Genomic DNA, 21,742 nt, shown 5'->3' with positions numbered 1-21,742 from the left:
GACTTCAATCACAGTCTATATGGAAGAAATACAAAAGAATGGTTCACGAATGCTAAACACCTATTCAGCATAATACAAATACTAATACAAAACATAATATAGATACAAATGAATCTTTCCCACGAATTATATTGATTATTCGATTGCAAAATGGAAACGTTGGTATATTTAGCTTACCTTATGCAAAACGACAATCACGCCTTAGAAGTCGTCACACGACTCAACCACAAAATTCCTAACAAATACGTTAGAAATGATGAGTTTGAGGAAAAATAATCGTTTGATGTTGTTAAGTTCCGCTACATTCATAAAAATGTGATATTTGCATGTTTTCTCTTTTTACGCAACAAGGACACAAGTGCTCCAAATTAATAATCATGCTGATGTTTAATTATAAAATCTCGAAGTTTATTAACTTATTTTAAATGCTTAATCATTACTACCTGAAGTAGAAAATAAAACTATTCCACTAAACTCACCCTCAGACTGACCATCGCCGCAATGCGTCGCATTCGTAACCGTGAACAGATAATTCTAAACATGCCTTAGACATAAAGAAGATTTGTGTCGGGTGTGTTTTGGCTGTTGGGTGGTCCGATTTGACCACCATTTGGCCAGCACGTTCAGACACACACACACTCACACACCCACATACACACGCTCAGACAGACGCTGTACACTGGTTTTACCTTTGGTTATGAATTCATTCAGATCAGATCAGAGCGGTAAAAAGGGGGCTTGTGTTGCGATTGTTTCGATAATAATTACAGCAATGGTTTTGTTTTTTTTCCTTTTTCATTTTGACACACTAGGTAAAATTATTCACTATTAACGAACGAACAGAAAACGAACGTAGAGCACGTCTTTATAGTAGCTAGTTATTGTACAACGATACGGAGTGTGAAATAAATTATATGTATTCGTTAGCGAATCGGCCCCGGGTGTGCAACGACGGGTACAGACAGAAGAAGTGGACAATATTTTTACAAGCCTTGTTTAATGCTTCTACTCCTTCTCTGTCCACCTTGGTCCCATCGTCCCGGGAGCCATTATAACGATGTGAGTATTTAATTCGGTATCAGAGATTCGTTTGTGTTTACTTCGTTCTTTTTACATTTTTTGTTTTCTCTCTTCCTTCCCCTTTCTTCCTCTCTCTCTCTCTCTCTCTCTCTCTCTCTCTCTCTCTCTCTCTCTTCCTATATTTCGCTCTTTCTCGTTTTGCAATTTTACTAGCTCAGTAGTGTTTACTGTTTTAATTTAAAAATTAGACTTAGCTTCATAAGTATTAATCAGTACTGTGATGTTGTGTTTGTGTTTTTTAAAGAGTTTTTCTCTTCCTTTTCTGCACCTTACATCTTAAACGCTAGCTAGCTCTCTCTCTCTCTCTCTATTTATTTCCATACTTATTTGCTTCCGTTTATGTTCCGCTCACTCAAAACGAGCCTTCCTTTTTTGTTGCTGTTTTGTTTTGTTTGTTTGTTGCCTGCTTGCGTCCTATCTGTACACCCCATGAACCCCTTAACCTGTTTAATTTGATTTATGTTTCCTTTGTACACTGCGTTATTTTGTCACTTTTTCTGTTCTGCTCTCGCTGTTTCATGTATTTGGCTGGCTTTATTATTTGTAGCTGCTTACATTTCGATTGTAATGTTTGTGTCACTATCTTGTTTCATTGATTTATTCAGTTTTGGATGTTCTAGCTCTTGTTTTGCGTTTGTGATTTTGCTGCAGTTTTGATTACACGTTTTACACAAGCATTACTTTTCCGAAAGCTTGATTGATGAATCTGAAGGTAAATTAATCAGTTAAAGATGCTTTCGTTTTGATGTGAATTGTTTTTTTTTTTTTGTTTTATCATTTTCATTTTAACAACACGTTTACCTGCACCGTTTTGATTTTCAAACAATTGGCCACCTAGCTTTTTTTAATTCCCTTTAACTTTTCCTGCAAACTGTCTTAAGCTGCTCTTGCAAGCTCGCCTTCATTTTTGTTTTTTTTTTCTGTCGAATTTACATTATATATGAATATGAACTTTTGAAAGTTTGAATATGTATAAGTATATATATAGTAATATTTATAGATGTATGTATATTTAGCGCTGCAACCCGCGAGTGATTGTAGCATTTGAGATTCTTGATTTGTTTTGCATTTTGTTTTAAACCTTCTTTTAAATGTTTATTTGTTTTTTTTTTTAATTAATGTACTTACATTGGGTTTTAAGAACCTTCTTCGCTCTGTCCATATCCATGTGCTACTTCTCTGTCTCACTTTCTCACACTTTCTCACAACCGGGCAACGTAGATGTGATCACTAGACAGACGGGGGATTAGAACGCCAAGGGCTGTTCGGTCCAGTACGCTCCAGTTCACGCTGCTCTAGAACTTTGTCAATAAAATCGCGCTTACTTGCAGCTCATTTCAAACACTTGACAACATGAGTGGCATAGTGAGCGGCGTTCTAAACAGCTTGCGGTCTCGTCTCATCTCATCACGACAACTTCAGACACCTCGACACCGTAATTACACATTATGCTAGCAAAGTTTTATCACAGTCAACACAGCGTTCAAACACGCTAATTATCAGAATATTACAGAAAAAGTGAGGAAGAAAGAAAAATAAAAGCAGAAAAATACATTACAATAACTGTATTTAATAAAAAAAAAGGGTACATCACTGTCCGATCGTTGACTGTCCTGGCAAAATTAAATATGAAATTTGATTACCCACCCATTCATGGTCAATTATGATCGGGATCATTCTATATTTAAATCAAATTATAGTTAAATGCAAAAAGTAAACGACTAAAATTACAAAATTCAAATTTATTCTTCGCGTTAAATACAAGATTTCAAAATATAGTTTATCAAACTCTACACTTTTAACTAATTCACCTATCAGTTATTCAATGCAATATTCATATCGGAATACTGACTCATGTAAGCATGTCTGATAAAATGTGATAGCTAAACGACCGGACAGGTACTTTATATAATGTTTAAACCAACTTACCTTCTTATTCTTGAGAAAATTACATCCGCGCCGCTATTTGGCAGTTGTGGAATAGCTAACCGAATACCACACTTTACACCAGATGTCCATCCGCATCCGTGAAGCCAAACGACGCATTGAACGAGCTCAGGTTGGTACTGCTTGGATCGTACGTACCGATCAGTAAACTGTTGCCCAAGCTGCTAGTCCCACCGGTGCCTCCGTTCGGGCCATTGCCCGCCACTGCCGCGCCCAGGAAAGTGCTGCCAACGAGCGGCAGCCCGGGCACACCGCCTACCAGCGGTACCGGTGATGGGTTCTGGACCGCAATCAGCTGTGCACCGTGCTGGAGCTGCTGGTGCTGGCTGCTGTTGCTGGCGCTGCTGTTACGCTTCGGATCCTTCAGTATGCCCTGCAGGGGTTTTGGTGCCGGGACGGGCGCTTGCGACGGACCGAGGACCGTGTTGCTCAGGTTGCTGCTCATGTGCTGCGGCGAGGAGGAGCTTTCGTTCACTACCGACTGGGCGTGGTAGGTAACGTCCGGCGGTGGAACCATCGGACGGGATGTGCGCGTGAGCGTGCCAGTATTCTTGGGCAGTGCCGGTATTACCGGTGGTGGCGGGGTGGACATTTCCATTGCCGAATAATCCTGCTGCTGAGTTATGGGAAACGGGAGAGAACGTGCAAGAGAGATACTAAGCATCGAGGTTTGGCAGACGTTGAGAAGCTATAGCAAAAAAGACACATACCATTGGAGGGTAGGATAGGTAGCGGTCGCTGTTCATGTTGTAGTAGGACCCGTCGAACGGTGGTCCAGGGGACGGAGCAGTTACGTAGCTGCTGCGCTCGATCATCTGATCGTCGTGGCTGCGCTGCTGATAGTTCACTGGGTTGTGCCGGGGATGGGGCAAGGTACGTGCGTAAGCTATATATCACAAGCGTCAGAATACATAAAAGTTGAAAGATTAAAGATTAATGTTGCATTTTTGACTCCTTCAGAATGGAACCACTGCGAGCATTCTCACAAAGAGCCATCCAGACGGGGTTTTTAATAATAACGCTCGTTAGAGTCTAGAATCGGAAGAAGAGAAATCGTAAACCCACCTCCATTGATATTGTTAGGGTACGGGGGAAGCGTGCCCTCCTTTTGATAGCGCGGCGGTGGCATATCCCCATTCTCCACCAGATATGTCGAAGCAGATTTGCTGGTAGTGTCATCCTGTTAATTGTTCGTTTGTGTGCGATGAGAGTTATGGTCGATGGGGAAAGAAGGCAGATGAAAACAAAACGTGGAAGAAAGAGAACTAGTTAGACCTTGGCACCAACACACACACGCAGCTCCTCGTGATGAACATGAGAGCTGGCAACGGTATGAATGAAGCTGCTTGCTTGTTTCCAAGGGTTAAAAGGCACCTACCGTGTAGTCAGGACGATTAGCGTCGGTCGAGTAAGCGTCACTCTTTTCCGAGACACTAGACAGCGTTTCGCCTGTAACAAAATGACGAATGTTTAGTACGAGGAATGGTGGAACAAGAAGAAAAAAAAAGGGTTGGCACACGACTGCTTTGCTGTCTACGATTTCGATGGTGCGACGAGGTGCGTTCTTTTCCACGACACTGCTAAACAATGTTGCAGCTCGTAGCCGACATATAGGGTATTAGTAAAAGATTTTGAATTTAGTTTCAGCGTAAGGTTACAAAAAAACAAGCCATTGAGTTAGCAGTTCTAGACAAAATTCAGCGACCAAATGAATGAACTTATTTCCAATTGCTCATCTCGCAGGAGATCGTGTTAGCCTATCAAGGTGGATGGTTACACTTACCTTTTGCTCGTTTGCGTATAATACACCAAATTACAAGCCCAGCATTCACTGCCAGCAGGCATAGAGCGGCCAGAGCAATACAGAAAATAACAAAACTAGGAATTTCGGCACTCTGTACCATCTCGGGAACGTCGACAGCAGGGCCTGAGTGTAAGAGTTTTGTGAGTAACATGAAAAGAAATAAAAATAATAAATAAACCAAATTAATAAATAAATATGCAAAAAAACTGAATAAAATAATTAGTATCAATAGTACAAAAAATATCATAAGTGAACATAATACTATCTTAAATCCATTTTCATTGAAAGACTGCAAGCATGAACAAATATTTGTGACATAAGCTACTGAACTAAAGTACAACGTTAAAGTAGCACTCTTTCACGACAAAAAGTTATAAATATGAATAGACAGACTGCAACACACAAATAATCATTCTTTTCCTGGAACAAAACATGATGCCAATGCTCGCAAAAAAAAACTTCAAAAATCCATGTCAGTTAGCTTGTTTGGACAACATCGCAGAAACAATGCAGGCCTTTTTTGTGTAGCAATAGTAAATTGACTCTCTAGCGCACAACACGACCTAATCCTAGCATGTTCGATGAAGCAAAACATATTTCTGCCATTCTGTGATTACTTTATTATATCAAGCGATCAAGCGCATGTGTACAAAATGGAAACTATTTGTTGTGTAGAAAACAAAGCGTGCTTCAAAATGTACAGTGGAGTGGAGGTTATCAAAAAAAGTTATGTTTTTTATCGCATGAAAATCCGCTCAATGTGAACAATGTTTGAAATAGCTTTATACGCTGTTATTGCATTTTTTATGGCATACAATGTAAAAGCAACAACTGTACAAGATTAAAACAGCCATTTTTGCTTTCCAACTTCAAACCGTCATGAATCAATCGATGACAACGTTTCCAAAGAAAAATAAATAAATAAACCAGTAGTCGGAAATCATTATCCCAAGTCCTTTTTGCTGTGAAACCGATTTTCTTGCTAGTACGTACAAACCACTGATCGCTCTCTTCCTTACAACTGCAACTGCAATTTACATCGTTATCGTTTCCCACTGAATGCACCCGTAACAAGTGGCTAATGGTGCGTTTAGCCGGGGAAATCGGAAGCAAATGTATCGATCCGTCGCCCAACACGCAACGAGCATCGTCGAGGGTCGAGCAACTATCATTAGCTGTCCTAGCGTCTATATACGTATGTGTTTGTGTGTGAATGTGCAGTATGAGTGAGTGTAGAGCGCAAAGAGATAGAGTTGTGTCAAATGGATGGCAATGATGAAGATGATTGATGGATCGATACAGCATCTACCCGGTTGAGGGACAATCTCAAGCCGGCGTAGAGTCAATGCATCGAAGACGACGACAACGATGTGACGCATTTACTTGTCGAACCAACTGCACACCCTTCACCCTACATTCTTCGAGACAAGTTGTCAAACGTCTCGGGGGAAATCGAGCAGACGAGCTTATACAAATGAGTTCATCCAGCGCACAGTGGGCGCTTGGCGAGGAAAAATGTCCACATAATCAGTTATAACTATTTATTCGATTCAGAGATAATTTATTGAGTATTGAAGGAATTTTAAGAAATAATTTAGCAAATATGCAAAATAAGACGAATTTGATTATTAAAACATAAAAATAGCGAATTCATGAGCAATTATTTGCAGAAAACCAAGCAGCTCTGGGTAATTTTGCTTGTACTTCGAAAAGTACTGGGCGTCTCCATTGAGAGAAATCGAAGAATGGAGGGCAAAAACCTTCACAAAAACCTGTGTCACAATCACAATGCAATTTTTTGTGAATAATACTTTATCGTTGAAATTATATAATTTGAATTGCAGAAACAAATATGTTTGTATCGTATCAATAAATAGTAGCAAAACTGATATATTTTTTATATGTTGTTATTAAACTTAACAACATGGTTTAACAACAACAAAGTCATTAAAGTTTCTGCAAAAACAAAACTTCTTCTTATTCTCATTATTCGTTTCAGAATCCCTTGGAAAAAGTCTTTCCTACCCCAGTTTCACAAGCGAATTGCCCACCATGCAGTGAGGCGCTAAGGGAACCACACAGAGCAAACACGCAGGGTACGGAAAAGAACGCTTCCTCGTCGTCCACGGCTAAAACAACAACGAAATCCAGCAAGCCGTTTGCGGCACCATAAGGACACGTTACCCCGCTTGATGCGCTTGTGGACGGTGCGCCGATGGATGCAGCATCCAATCAGAATGATGTTGAGCAGCACGAGACAGATTCCGGCAGCGACACCGATTAGCAGCACGATACCGGAAGCACCGATTGTGCCGCCGGTCGACTGTGAGGTGGCCGTTTTGCTGCCCAACGAAGAGGCTGGCTGGGATGGTGGCGTATCTGTTGAGTGTGCGGGTTTGCCAAAAGTTTGCCGCCACAAATGCAGTTATTTAACATCACAAAATTCGAATGTTAGCATTAAGATTGTAGGGGTTAATGTAGGTTGTACACAACAAATAAACGAGCCTGTCGCTCCTTACCTTTCGTGTGGGCACGCGTTACATCGGGCAGGTAGCGGCTGGAACCGAGCCCGTTCGATGCCATTATCGAGAAGACGTACAGCGTGTTCATCCGCAATCCACCGATCGTCAGCTTGTACGAGTTGGGCTGGCTGTCCTCGTACCAGTACCGGTCGCTGTTCAGCTCCCGATAACGGATGCGGTAGTTCGCCTTCATGCCACCGTCAAAGCCGGGCGTCCACGCGAGCGTTACCGAGTCGTGCGTGACGTTCAGCACGTTCAGGCTGACGGGTGGATCGGGCGGTGAGGTAACGTCTAGTCGTACCTTCTCCTTCACATTGCCCAGCTCGTTCCGCGCGATGCACTCGTACAGGCCGTAATCGTTCGAAGCGACCCGCTCCACCACCAGGATCGATTCGTACGTCAGCGCATCGATCTGCTTGTGCTCGACGTAGAATTTGGCCGACTGATTTACGTTCAGCACCTGGCCCGACCGGGACCAGTAGAATTTGGGCCGTGGGGCCGCCTGTGCCCGACAGGGCAGTCGCGCTCGCTCCCCGAATCCGGCCGCCGCACGCAACATTACGGGCGATTTGTCAATTTCCGGTGCAACTGTTTGGCGGGATTGGATGAAGAGTGTAAAATAAGATTACACAGTGTAATGTTTAAACGCTTTCCAAAGTCAATATGAAGCAGCGAATTGGAAACAATCATTACAAAAACCTTGCAATTATGGTGTCAGACACTTACACTTCACAATTAACAGAACGTCCCGGCTGGTCGGATTGGCAACGCGATTATCGGCGATGCAGCGGAAATTGCCCACATCCTCTCGGCGAGCGTTTTTCACGTGCAGATAGCTGGTTCCGTTCGCGAACGTGGTGGACGTTTTGATGGTCATATCGTACCCGATCCGCTCCCACCGTATGTGTTCTTCCGTAAGCGGTTTTCCTGTTGGGTGACAATATCGAAGCGGCTCATTCAATTAATTCAGCAACGAGGGATTATTTTCTTAAACGCTGCTTATTGATCCTATCGCTCAGAAGATTTATTTTAGTCTATGCAAATAAAAAAATCAAATACTAATCTCTGAATATTGCCTTCAATTTGAAACATGAGTATTTTAAAGTAGAATTTTATCATTCTTATTTGAGCTCTGGCCCGATAAAAGCTATTATCTGCAATTAAATCCTTTTTCCCCTTCATTCGTTAAACTCATTTGTTTTTATTGTACTGATCATTCATGATAATAAGTCATCTTTATACCAGCTACGTACTAAACTGTGCAATTACATCTCAACCTACCTTCAACGGTGCACGACAGCATCGCTTCCTCGCCTGGATTGACCGTAACGTTCTCCGATATTGACTGTATCGATGCGCCATCTGTTGGAAAATAAAGCAAAGCAAAGAAGAAAAATAAATATACGTTGCCCAAAACACACCAAAAAAAGCATCCGAGCTGTCCAAAACCGTTGAGAAAATAACCGTCTGCTGTTGGTGTAAAAGATTTGTTCCTGGAAGGCTGTAACTAATCAACACACGCACACCCACATCCTGCTCCCGTCTTCTAACCGCCCGTGCAAGGGAAACACCATATGTGCCGCTCTAGCCAACAGGAGGATCCCCGCTAGCAGCCGTTCTCTCGGTGTTCTCAGTGTGTTTTTTTTTTCTAAAGCGAAAACTCCAACCATATTCCGGTATTGGCCCGGTAGACAATTTCATCCAGATTAATGTCCACGGGCCCGATGCATTAATCCATAAAATGTAATAAATTTTTATTTGCACCGTTGACGTATAAATGCTTCCGGACACCGGTACGGTGTTCCTGCGCATACTGTATGTGTGACACACACACACACACACACACACCAGCACACCCGTACACGCACCATGGCGCACCCAAATGGTGGAGAAAAAGGCTGGAAATCTTTCTCCCTCTCCCCAGAAGCAAAATGAAAACCATTTGTCTTTCACGCCCAATACACGCCGCTACTGACCGTTGCCATACGAGACACACACATACGCCGGTAAGCCGTTTGCTAACGGCAGAAGCCTGAGACGCAAGAGGAAGAAGGGCCAGTGTCCCCAGGCATTGATCCGTGTAACGGGTAGCAGAATGGCAAAAGCGGCTACCAGAAGCCAGGACGTGCCGGTTTGCGAAAAGTGTGCCCGGGGAGGAAAAACTGCCTCTCGAACTGTGCCGGAAACAGAAGTGCGGCGCAGTGGAACACGGGCACAACGCAAACCAAAGCGGATGACAAATGCGTACGTGTGTAAGTACCACGCCCGTTGCTGCCCGTCCACTTTCCCCAGGTCTACATTCGGCAAATCGGCCAAAGAAAACTCATGTGTCACGGTTGTCTGGGAGAGTGAAAAGCGCCGAGCGAGGCTGGCAGAATGTCCGCACCGGGACGGCGAACCCGACAGCACGAGTTGGACAAAGTTTGATTCATGTACTTACACTCAACTACGACGGAAATATTAATCATCGCCGACCCTTGGGAGTTGACAGCTTCGCAAGTGTAGATGCCGGTATCGTTACGGTTGAGCCGGGTAATGTTGAGGATCGGTCCCTCGGAGACGATTCGCTGGGCACCTATCGACGGACGGGTTTTGCGGGAGAAAGGGGGATGAAAAACAGTTGCGCTCAGATTAATTTCGCTGATTAGAGGAATGGGTAGCCAAGGCCACTCACACACACACACACACACACACACATACACACACACACACACTCGCGTGTAAAAAGCTGTTTTTCCCATCCCCATTTCCTTATACGTACCGGCAGATGAAAGGATCGGTAGGCCATCCTTTGTCCAGGTGTACGATATCGACATCGGATTCCCGGTAGCAACCATGGCCACGGTCAGCGGTTCACCTTCCGCCCCGACGACGGTCGACGATGGCGGTGGCTTAAACTTGGGCGGATCTGGAGGGAACGGGGAAAAGATGCAAATAAAACCGACTTAAGAGATGCAGAAAACTTTCAAAGAGGATCGGTGAGCCTTTTCCGAGAAGCTCGGAGACACGTACATAGCACCTGCAGCTTGATGGCTTCGTGTACATTGCGCTGCAGCGCTTCGTTGGCGCTCTGGCACGTGTACACGTTGCCGTCCATGTCCTGGCTGATGTTCACCTTTAGCTCGAGCGACGATACGGTACCGCCCCATAGACCCGGTTTCGACGAATTGTTCATTCCTGTATAGCATGGGCGATAGAAGCAACAAACAAACAAAAAAAAAACACAACCCATAAAACAGACGGTAAAGAAAGCTTCTGCCAACGATTTTGCAGCAATTCAGCAGGTATCCCCATCCCCGCAAAGCAATCCCCATGCCCAGCGATTCGGGCCAGCAGCACTTACCGTCCACAGCGATGCCATCGCGCCACCACGAAATTGTGGCGGGCGGATTGCTCGAGCTCGAGTCACAGATCAGCGTCGCCTCGATGCCGGGCTTCAGCTCCGGTGGAATGATTTTGATTTTTACCGTCTCCGGTGGGACTGGAACAAAGAGCGAAGGAAGAAGGAAACGGTTAAATCGTGTTTGCCGCTGCGCTTGGCCAGCCCGGATCAAAGAAAATGCTCTCGCAAGAAGTACTTACAGTTCACGGCAAGGGTACGGCTGGCCGACATTGGAATTTCGGTGGCCGAGTTGTGCGCTTCGCAGCGATACTTGGCCTGATTATCCGTCGCGTTGACCAGGATCGAAATTTCGGACGACACCGACTTGTCCGTCGTTTTGGTGGGTGTGTTGAGCTGTGGAGGGGAACGAGAAATTGGTTTCACTTTCTATTTACATTCTTCATACGCTTTATGCTGATAGCAATGTCTTGCGTTGAATGATTTAAAGCGTAACCAACCATTCGTGGTCTGTTTTTTGTTGTTGTGCAGCATAATTGAATTCAACAACTTTCACACTGTTCCATTTGCGCAAATAATCCATTTCTATGCTTAACGTCCCCTGTGCTTCTACCTTTCCTGTCCGTCCTCACAAGATCTATCGCCAAAGCTAAGCTCATCTCGGTGTCACGTTGGCACCAAAGCACCACGACACTGCACACAATAGGTTTTGAATGGAACGTTGAGCATCATCCAGGACGCACACATCACACAAAACGGTCCCGTTCGCTTTTTCCCCCTGCGGGATCGGTGCGAAATGACGGATGGTAATCGAAACATGGCACACAAGCACACTCTTACACACACTCACCGAAACCGAAAGCATCTGCAAACCAGAACCACTTTCCTCCAGCGCAAAGAATCCCCACAGGGCCTGGGCCAGACGGTCCCAAGCAGCTACGGCACAACAGCGCAGCACAAAAACAACAGCACCCAGAACCGGACCGGACAACAACGGCCTGGCTGTAGAGTGGCGACTGTGGCACACACACACACCCAACCGGGTGTTGGTCAGCTTTCCGGAGGGTGGCGCCGGAGATGCCGGGTGGCAAATATTTACTGACGGAGGGCACACTGGGTCCGGGCGCTTGTGCAAAGTTTGCGGAAATTAATTAAATCTCCCACGCGGGCTGCTACCGAGTGCTGCTACTGCTTGGACTACTCTCGGCCCATTCTGGGACATTTCCCGACGGTCCACAGGCTCAACACGTGGTCTTTTGGTCGTGATCAAACCGTTTGCCCTATCGCCACCTGCCACCTGCCCCCGCACACACACACGCTACACAGCGGCCAAAGCGCTTGCCACCCGTTGCAGTGGGGGTTTTTGTTGCGATTGGTGTTGCGAAACACTAAACAAACGGGGACACACACATACAGACACACACCAGGGCCTGTGTCCTGGTGATGAATGATGTAAACTATGTTAACACAACACATTCCCACATGGACAAACGCAACCACGCAAACACATGGGGAACACACTTCGTATACCAAAACAAAAAACAACACGTGGATTGAGTTTGGGAGGATGGTTGCGTTAACTGCTTCAAAAGTGGGTAACATATTATCGACCTCGCACCGCCCGCCCAGACAAAACAGTCCATTTTTCAGTTGAAAGCAAGTATGCGTGATTTGGCCCACCGACTTGAACTCCCTTTCGACTTACCTTTTTATCGTTTTTGTACCAGGTCAGCGTTGCCAACGGGTTGCCGCCGGTTGACGTGCACTGGAGCCGCTGCACCGAACCAGCCGCAATGATCGTTCCCTCGGTGTACCCCGTAATGACGGGTTGACTCGGTGGCACTGTTAGAGTAAATGGAAAGGCAAAACGTGGACAAGATTTAATATATCTGGTTATGTTTAATGTTACAGCAAAACAAAGCCACTTTAGCCACATTGTTTCGCTCTCAAAAGCTCCTTATGTTTTATGGGATTTCTTTATGCATTACAGAATGAAGAATTACTTTGTATTCCGTTCAATTTTCACTCATGTTAAGAGCTGCTGTTCCTCATTAGTATACCCATATCAGCTAGTTAAAGGTGGTTTTTGCTCTACTGAAGCTATGGCGGCATGAATAATTCAATTTGTTACGCAAAACCATAATCTCATGAGCGAGCAAGTACCTTCGCTATGCATCAACGACACGGCGATGAAGCTGCCGTAGAATAGCAGCGCTACAGTACTTTACGGATAAACTAATTTACCGGTTCACTTTACCCGCCAACCCTACGAGTGGCGAAACCAAGAATGCTGTGTAACGCAAGTACTGTTTTAAACAGGTAAAGGTGCATAATAATGAAGTGTACTCGTTCGAACGGAAAGTAACGATCTGGTGCGAACAGAACGAAACCTTGCTTCTCTAATAATGTAGCAACAACTCAGAAAGCATTTCAATGTACTTACACAACACATTAACCGTATGCGTGGCAATAACGTTCTCCGTCAGCTGCATGTTGAGCCCGTGACAGATCACTACCAGCGATCGTTTGTTGGCCTCCACCGGTACTGAGATGTTGGAAAGCGTGATCCATCCTCCTGTGGGGTTATCAAAAGTTGTCAAAAATTGATGCACTGGTGTCCAATTAATCCCGCAATGCTCTTTTGCTCAGCTTCTACTTACCATCAGGATTTTCGATAGTCCTAGACGTGGTGTTCTTCACGTGATGTCCACTCACACTCCACTTGATCTCGGCCGGCGGGTTCGACGGAGCCGTCTGGCACTGTAGCGACACCACATCGCCGGTGCGTGCTTCCGATGCACCCGAAATGGTAACCTGAGTTGGAGCGACTGTTTGTGTGGAATAAACAACCAAGCCAAAGTGTGTTGGTGTCAATCGTCATACCTTTCACCTGTCACACCACCCACCCAGCCAATACTTACACAAAACGCTGAGCGTAATTTCGGTCTTGAGCGGTGCGGCTATCATTATATTGTTAGCTTCGCACCGTAACCGTGCCTTATTGTCGCCTTCCTCCGCCACGAACGAGTAGATGTTTTCCGACAGCCGATCCGTCGTCCGGTACGCCATCCGCACCTGGACATCGTTCTTGTACCAGATCAGCTGGGCCGGCGGGTTGCCGCCGCGGCTCCGGCAGATAAGCTCCACGTTTTGACCGCGCCGCAACACCTCGCCCGCCGTAAACCCTTCAATTTGTGGTTCGCCCGGTGGATCTGTTTTGGAGCACAGGATACAGACGTTGCCGTTACGTTACCTTTTTTTGCAGTCCTAATGAAACTGATTATAGGAGCATAGCTCCGCATGCTACTTACACAGCACCGAAAGCTGAACCTTCGTCTGCATCGGACGATCCGGTTGCAGGGCTTTGTGCTTCGCCTGGCAGGTGTACTCCATGTAGTCGTCGTCGGACGTTGGCTTGATGCGGAGCTGCGACGACACGGTGTATCGCTTACCCTCCGTCTCGGTGACCTTATTCTCGATCGTATCTGGAAAAAAATCACACCAAAATAAAGACACAAAAATGGGTTACAATGTATATTACACAGTGGCGAATAGTGCAAAACGAGACGAAAAAATTTACGTAAGTTCATCGACTTTTGGAAAAATCCTCCCATGGGTTTTGGTGAAACGACACGTGAACACCAACTACGCCATGTTGATTTCTTTTCCACCAACCAAAGCTCGTTTCGTTGGTTCATTACGCGAGAGGGGGGGGGGGGGGGGAGATAATTTAATATCTCTTGTCGAGAGATAGTGCGATAACTTTTGTACCTTCGTGGGACGCCTGTCCACGCGCTGCCAGGTAGGGTTGTGATGGTGCTAGCCGTCACTTTGGCGCACTTCGTCACCAGGGCGAAGAATAATGATGCTCAATTTAGCACAGACAAGCAGCGTTACACCTCTATTCAACTTTCATGGGACTCTTGAACTTTTGAGATACAATTACAATAGACTGGCGCCCATTGGGACACTGGAGTTCTTTTTTCTTTTGCAACAAACATGAATTCTACTCAATATTTGAACTTTTGGGCTTTATTGTCCATTCAACTGCTATTACAATTATGTGACCCTCGCTTGCCAAAGTTTTCCTCGCTTGCCAAAGCTTTTACCATATTCTCAATGTGTGTGTGTGTGTGTTTCGGTACATCTACACAATTTGTTCATGCTGAATGATTGATACAAATACAACAACGACGACAAAAAAAGAAATTCTGTCCTATTTCCATGCCCCACAAAAGCGATAGCCCTAACCTCTGCCGAATGCCCTTCCATTCCGCGTGGTCTAATTTATTCTCCACTTCCCCGAAATGGCGTACATGCACTGGGGTAAAGCTCTATTGTACGAGACACATAACAAAGTCGCTCGAAGGGAGAATCCATTAGCAATTTCCATTCAGCAATGAAAGTGTCATGAAGCGACCATCCACAAAACAACAAATGAAAAAATGAAACCAAAACCTAGCAAGTCTACATCTGGCACCACACTCTATAGATAGAAAGAGAGAAAGAGAGATAGATAGAGCGAGAGACTCGTGGGAAAAAGGACACATATACAACAAACGTTTTCCCATCGAAATCTCTCGCTGCGTGCGTGTGTAGAATGGTTGTGAAATGTTTTGCGTCTCGATTGCACGCTTCAGCCGGAGCACCAGCAACTGGACAATTCCGTGACAAATTTGTTTATGAAAATAGGATTTTTTTTGCATCATTCCTTCCCATTCGTCTCTTCCAGCGGGCGTTCGGACACAGACAGGGCGGTGATCCCTCGGCGGGATGGATTGGTCCGGACGTGTGGATAGCAATTTGTCATCACCATATAAGCGAACGGGCGAGTGGGGAAAACATTCCAACCATTTGCTTCAGGCGTGGAGAAATTTGAGGGAAGGATGAAATGAAGAAGAATGACAAAAGAAGGAATGGTCCGTACGGGGAACGTGCATGTCCTCGCAGTTCCACATTTGGATGGAAAGAATTTCATCGGCATCGTCAAATTTCGGCGACCGAAAGATTGAAAATGTGTGACCATTTTTGATCATTTAAGGGTGGCCTTGTAAGGTCGACCAGAACGACCGACAAACGGAACAACCGGGCTCGGTTGTTTCAAGAAAATATTGAAGCGTCTCGAAACGCTTACGAGGAAGACGCTCCCTCCTTTTATGTACCAGTACGTTCAAAGAAATTGAAACCACGCTTGAACCCTTTTAAGTGCGGACATCTATCAACTTGGGACGGCGACGTGGGATGTTCGCAAACGAGTAACAGGATTGTCACCTCGAGTACTGGCAACCGATGTCGTCACACTTTGCCTGATTCGATTGAAGCGTACGGTGAGGGGGGTTGAGGTTCTTTATCTCCGTCCTCCGTGCTTACGAACCATTTCCACAATGTCCACAAGTGTGAAGTGTTTTTTTCATTTCAACCCCAGGCAAGATCCTCGCTTCAAGATGACTTTTCGGCAAACAATTCATCCGACGTCGTGTGGAGTCGGCTACTTGAGTACTATCTATCCTCCGGGCATACGTTTTGTGCAGCTCCTCATCCGACAATAGCTCATGATTGTTGCAGAGGGAAGGAAGGGGGCGAAAACACTCGGAACTATTACTTTTTACCCCTCCTAAAAACGAGAAACAGCCCTGTTAGTTTTTGTTTCAACACGAGCCAAAAAGTTTGGCAATGGCGGCAGCACACACACACAAAAATGAACTCAAATTCTCCATCACCGTTTCGTGACGTAGTGCACCAAAAGAGCAAACCTGATGCCCCCCTGCTTCCAACACGGAGCCCCAGCGCTGTCTTTAAACGATTAAGGAAAGCTTATGGCAGTTTAGTGAAAGAAAATCCTTTTAATGCTGCCCGAACAAAATGGTTGTGCCTGATGTCCTTCGTTTTTCACCCACAGCAAAGCTTCATTGGCGCTCAAAACGGTTTGCGCAGCTTTCAGACTTTCTCTGTAAAGGGCCGGCAGAAAAGGTGCAAAATATATATATATATATATATATATATATATACACCCTCGCGCAAAGGGCGCACGGACACTGGGAATGTCAAAAAATGATGAAAAATGTACCGAGCGGGACTTCAATTTATTTTGTTTGCTCATTTCGTGCGGAAGCGTTGCAGCAACGGGAGAAAGAAGTATACCTTTCCGAGCGCTTCATGGCAGGTTTTGCCATGAGCCCTGCAAACCAACGATGGGAAGCGTTTCAAAATGATGCACACACACACACAAAACACAGCACAAACACAGAAGCTTATGTCCACCGCGGTGGTTAGAGATAGAGCGGAAAAAGAGGGAAAGTAAAACAGCACACAGCGCGAAATCCTTGAAAAATGTCCCTTTGAAGAGGGATACGATACCGGTTGGGGTGGGGTTGTTTTTTTTTTTTCCTCGCTAAACCGTGAGCCAATTCTAGAGGTGGCTGCTAAAGACACGAAAGGATGCTCCAACGAATGAAGGGTCAGAGATCTGGAGTTCTGGTTCTACAAACGCACTGTCACCATCTTCATAGCGGTGTTTTTTTGTTGCGGTGCCCAGATGGGACACCACATTTCGTTAGGCGCTCTCCAGCCAGTGACAGTGACACACGCGGAGGACGGTAAACAATTTTCACATCATATGATAGATTTTCTCCAGAAAACACTACCCCATCAAAACATCAAGTCAAACGCGTTGGCACAACGCCGCTAGACAATCATTGTCAAGGTGTTGTCTTGGCCATCGTGCGCTGGCGCCCTTATCCCCGAGCAAGCATCCTTCACATCTGCCGGCAAACAATAACCAGCACACATAAACACACACCCGGGCACCAAATAACATTTCCTGCGTAAGGTTAAGGAAGAGGTTTTTGGAGGCGCTTGGAGAAGGAAAAAAAAGGTTGTATAATTTATTTAGTGACATTTACCAACTTCATCGACCGCAAACTACCCCCGAAAGAAAAAAAACGGGCGCAAACGGTTCACCACGAAATGGAACATCTTATTCCGCCTGCCAGATCCGGGTGGACCCGGGACTGCCGTGTTTCCTGGTGCCATTTCCTCCGAATATATTACCGTTATTTATGGCGATGCTGACCGCATTTTCCTCCTCGCCCAGCCCTCCCTTAGCCACCGGCCTTCGAAGCAACCGAAACCTAAACACAACCGATTGTCGAGGATGATTTTGATCATTCGTATCACTTCGAAACCTATGGCACCACGGTGTGCTGTGGCGGGAGCCGTACCGGCCCGAGTCCGGCCATCGCTCGAATGAAGTGTGTACTGCTCGACCGCACACAGGGGCTCCCCGTTTTCCCGACGGTTTCTTTCCCATGATCGGAATGTGTACTCCGTGCGGAGTGGAGTGCTCTGCAACACGAGCCCAACCGAGTCCGGTCCTGGTGTGGTCTAAAAAATTTCCATAAACACCACTGATCAACCAACCCCATTCTGAATCGGTGTAACGGTTCCGGGGCAACGTTCCCGATGCCGGAGGTTAGAGGTGCTCCCGTAAATAAAGCTGTGGAAGCTGTTAAAGTTGAATCCCATTTATTCCCGGCGCAACGCAGAACATTCTACTGTTCCACAATGGCACTCTGGGCCCGGCCGGCAACAACAACAACTGCCCGAAAAAGAACAACAAAGCGAGAAGTTGTTTAGCGAAGGCATTCGCAAGCCCACCGCCGACCCCGCGGGTGAAACCTGTCGATCGGTTCGAAGGCTAACAGCGTAATGGCAACAAGGCACACGCGGCGGACCGCAGGAAGTGTTGCAAATATTTTTCGGTTCTGGCCTGAGATGTTGATCAATACACTTTTCGTGGACCGGGGGTCGCTCTATCTCTCTTTCTCGCTATCTCTCTATTACTCTCTCACACATTAACAGTAAATAGTGCCTGTCGTTGGAGATAATATTTTCGATAAACCACACCACACTGCCACACGAAAGGAAACCATTCGCTCGGTAGATAACACTTTCCACACTTTGGCAATGTGGATGCTGCTGACCCATTTTGAAACCGCAAGCTCGAGAACATACCGACGAGGACACGCGGAAACGGCTGCAGGAAACCTGCTAGAGGTATGTGAGATGTGCTTACCCGATTTGTACTCCGTTTTGCCCCGGTACCATACGATCTGGGCGACCGGTTTTGCATTCGACACTACGCAGGTCAGCGTCAGGTCCTGGCCCTCGCGAACCTCCACCTTGGCGTTGCGACTGTGGCCCTGTATCTCGATTGACGATGGTGGCGCTGGGGAAAAAAGAAAAGGGAGGGAAAAGAATGAAATATACGTTAGACAGGGTGTTGTTGAACGGTAGTATGTTAACTAAGTGTGCTATATTTTCAGGACAAACAAACTGTGGTTATTTATTCTCTCTTTGTAGGTTATCAGTTATCAGACTCTTTGGATATTCGTGATTTGTTGGAAAAGCTCTATTAAATTACTTTCAAATGGTTTGTTATTATTATAATACTTCATGCAAATATTCATGCATGATTCAATTCGACTGACTTTAGAGTTGCAAGATCTTCATTGAAAAATACTCATGACAGATCTTCGATTCAACAAATCCTAACCATTTTCGACTCACATTCGAGTCGTGCTTTATACAATCCTCAGGCGACAGAATTATGCATGCTAATTTAAGTAATTGGGGTCTGGAAAATTTGTTTGTTCTTTTAAACTTTATATCTGATTATGTAGAACACAAAAAAGTATTATGCAGCAAATATTAATATCTGATATTGATGATATTCTCAATTTCACTGTAATCATCATTCCGACAAAACAGAATCGAAATGTTCATCAAATGTTCATTAGATTCCCTCTTTTCTTCTTCAGAGAGTAATAAATTAAAAGCTTCACTTGATCCGTTGCATAAAATCCTTCGTAAGCTTGAAATTCATATCAAATGCTCCCCGGTCTAGATTTCATCCCCTATTCTGCTCTGCATTCAGCAGAGAAGCGTGTAATTGGTGTGTAATTTTCTTTCCACGGTAATTGCCAAACCCCAGACGGTATTGTTCGATCGCATCCACTCGTTGCTGATTAGATCGCTGCATGTAAAGAATGGTAAATCTATGTGTGTTTATGTGTGAGAGAGAGAGTTTTTTCGTGCTACCTTTCCAAAACGGAAAAGAAAAACAGATCCCTAACATGCTTCACTATTTCTGCACCACATCTCTATCGTACCGACACGACCATGGGATGGATAGGATATCTCTCGACACGACAATCCCGACCAGTACTTAAATAATCATTAGAAATCGATTGGAAAATCCTTTATCCCGGGAGCATGTTGATCCTCCCACAAATTTCTCATCATTCTTTCCCGAAACCACTCGCCTCTATCTTCCGCTCCAAACGCCTGCCCGGCACACCTCGCGAAAGGGGTTTTATCTTATCCCGTTTTCTCTCCCGTTGCTCCCCCAAACGGTGACATTCTTCCACAAGCGGTATCGCACTCATCAGTAGCAACGGCAGTGCGACATCTGCACGAAAGCGTGGTACGAAAATGGGGAAAATTTAAAGGGATAGATGACACAAAAAAAATCCTTCTCCGAATCGTTCGCATTTCCACCACCTGCTCTTCATGCCGGTGCGGACTTCTTGCCATCACTTTATCAGGACGCTTCTGTGCCGAATGACACCATGCTACGCCGTTTCCCGGAACTGTCAAAAGGATGTAGAGCTGAGTATGTAAAAAAGGGCAAAAAATGCACACACACACCAGGGAAAGCAAAATCGAAATGTATGAAATCGGTAAACCGTTTTTTCTATAATCGGGTTTTTTCACTTTCAGACTTTTTCTACGCTCATTTTCCTTCGATCTATTGGAGCTGGAAGAATATGCACTAACACGAAGTGGTGAAAAGAAGTGGTTCCACCGTTCGAGAAAGAAAGAGAGAGCAAGCTGCGAAAAAGGGCGTGGATTGTCGATTTGACTAAAGAAAGAAAATAAAACCATGTCAAAGCGAATAACGAGTTCACAATTATCTGAAAATTGCTTTCTATCCTTCCAAGGATTTTCTGCACAAAAGTATTTCCCACGAATGTAGGTTTCGAAAATTCAGCTAGAGAGGAACGGATTTTAACTGATTTTTTTTTTTTTGTTAAGGTACGTGTCGTTGTGAATCTGCTTGCACCTTTCGCTCTTTTGCTCGCTTTTAAACTAGATAAGCGTAAGCGAGGTACAGCGCTCCTGGGCTGGAATTGAAGTGATAGAAAAGACGAAAGTGTAAACGAGTTTCTTGCAGAATATGCCAAAATTAGAAGCCAACAAAAAATCGGTTAAATTCCACACCTTCTTTGCCCGTTTTCCCATAAGCTTTTACACAATCCATCTTTCGTGTGCGACTGCTGCACTCTAGAAAGTGACACTAGATAAGGAAGATGGTAGAAAGAAGAAAAAAAACTTCCAGCTAGTATCCTCTCCCAACGTTCATCCAGCACATTTGAATACTGGAGCGACTTTTCGTACTCGCCTGCCTGAATGAATATTAAAATGGGGAAAACTGAAAGCGAAGAAGATACTTATGAAAATAATCCCAAGGCAAGGCAGCGCAAAGCGGATTGCAAAATGCTGCAATCTGTGTGCGACCGCAAGGACACACAGCCGGTACACGGGGTTCGAAAGCAACGGCGAAAGCTTTCGGACGCTAAGAACGCTTTCAATTTGCATTCGTAACGGTTCGGGTGTTTTATTCGGGATGTGGTGGAGTGTTTCGAAATTATTCGATTCCTTCGGTTACTGGTGCGCACAGTTCATCTTTCTACCACGTTGTCGCTTCTTCCGTGTTGCAATAAACGAAGGAAATGGTTTATATTTCGACTTACGCAAAGTGGGAAAGACAAGCTCAGTGGTGACCTTGCTGGGGACGGCATAATACAACAGTGGAGCTCACCACAGCAAAGAAAACACTTTTCAAAAATCATACCCCGTTGCTAAATAGGGACAAAACTTTACCGACCTGACGGTTCCAGCCGTGCATGAGATGCGTAAAGTGGTCGAGCTGAAGTTGAAAAATGAAGACCCGGAATTGTAAATAAAACAAAACAACCCAAACACTCA

The 21,742-nt window shown here is 45.1% G+C and overlaps 1 protein-coding gene across 4 annotated transcripts in view; it reads right to left on the bottom strand.

The window, feature by feature from the left end:
- Nucleotides 1-386: 386 nt before the first annotated feature.
- Nucleotides 387-21,742, bottom strand: part of LOC1272555 (nephrin) — a 79,539-nt gene continuing 58,183 nt past the window's right edge. The window contains exons 6-25 of one of the 4 annotated variants that reach the window (XM_061656401.1): nucleotides 18,768-18,920; nucleotides 14,005-14,178; nucleotides 13,615-13,905; nucleotides 13,354-13,521; nucleotides 13,137-13,268; nucleotides 12,399-12,535; nucleotides 10,936-11,089; nucleotides 10,697-10,834; nucleotides 10,366-10,530; nucleotides 10,115-10,261; nucleotides 9,794-9,928; nucleotides 8,635-8,715; nucleotides 8,080-8,280; nucleotides 7,351-7,941; nucleotides 7,016-7,210; nucleotides 4,406-4,476; nucleotides 4,093-4,207; nucleotides 3,738-3,913; nucleotides 3,010-3,643; nucleotides 387-2,572 (exon numbers count right to left, since the gene is read on the bottom strand). In XM_061656401.1, coding sequence (XP_061512385.1) covers nucleotides 3,083-3,643; nucleotides 3,738-3,913; nucleotides 4,093-4,207; nucleotides 4,406-4,476; nucleotides 7,016-7,210; nucleotides 7,351-7,941; nucleotides 8,080-8,280; nucleotides 8,635-8,715; nucleotides 9,794-9,928; nucleotides 10,115-10,261; nucleotides 10,366-10,530; nucleotides 10,697-10,834; nucleotides 10,936-11,089; nucleotides 12,399-12,535; nucleotides 13,137-13,268; nucleotides 13,354-13,521; nucleotides 13,615-13,905; nucleotides 14,005-14,178; nucleotides 18,768-18,920 — 3,785 coding nt within the window. In that variant the 3' untranslated portion in view covers nucleotides 387-2,572; nucleotides 3,010-3,082. Of the gene's footprint in view, nucleotides 2,573-3,009; nucleotides 3,644-3,737; nucleotides 3,914-4,092; nucleotides 4,208-4,405; nucleotides 4,477-4,810; nucleotides 4,955-7,015; nucleotides 7,211-7,350; nucleotides 7,942-8,079; nucleotides 8,281-8,634; nucleotides 8,716-9,793; nucleotides 9,929-10,114; nucleotides 10,262-10,365; nucleotides 10,531-10,696; nucleotides 10,835-10,935; nucleotides 11,090-12,398; nucleotides 12,536-13,136; nucleotides 13,269-13,353; nucleotides 13,522-13,614; nucleotides 13,906-14,004; nucleotides 14,179-18,767; nucleotides 18,921-21,742 lie in introns of all 4 variants that reach the window. The other 3 variants (XM_061656402.1, XM_061656403.1, XM_061656404.1) reach the window with 3 other exon arrangements.

The sequence above is a fragment of the Anopheles gambiae genome, chromosome 3, assembly GCF_943734735.2.
Source record: "Anopheles gambiae chromosome 3, idAnoGambNW_F1_1, whole genome shotgun sequence".
Classification (NCBI taxonomy): domain Eukaryota; kingdom Metazoa; phylum Arthropoda; class Insecta; order Diptera; family Culicidae; genus Anopheles; species Anopheles gambiae.
Note: the sequence above shows the minus strand (reverse complement) of the source record. Positions and strands in the feature narration are given on the sequence as shown.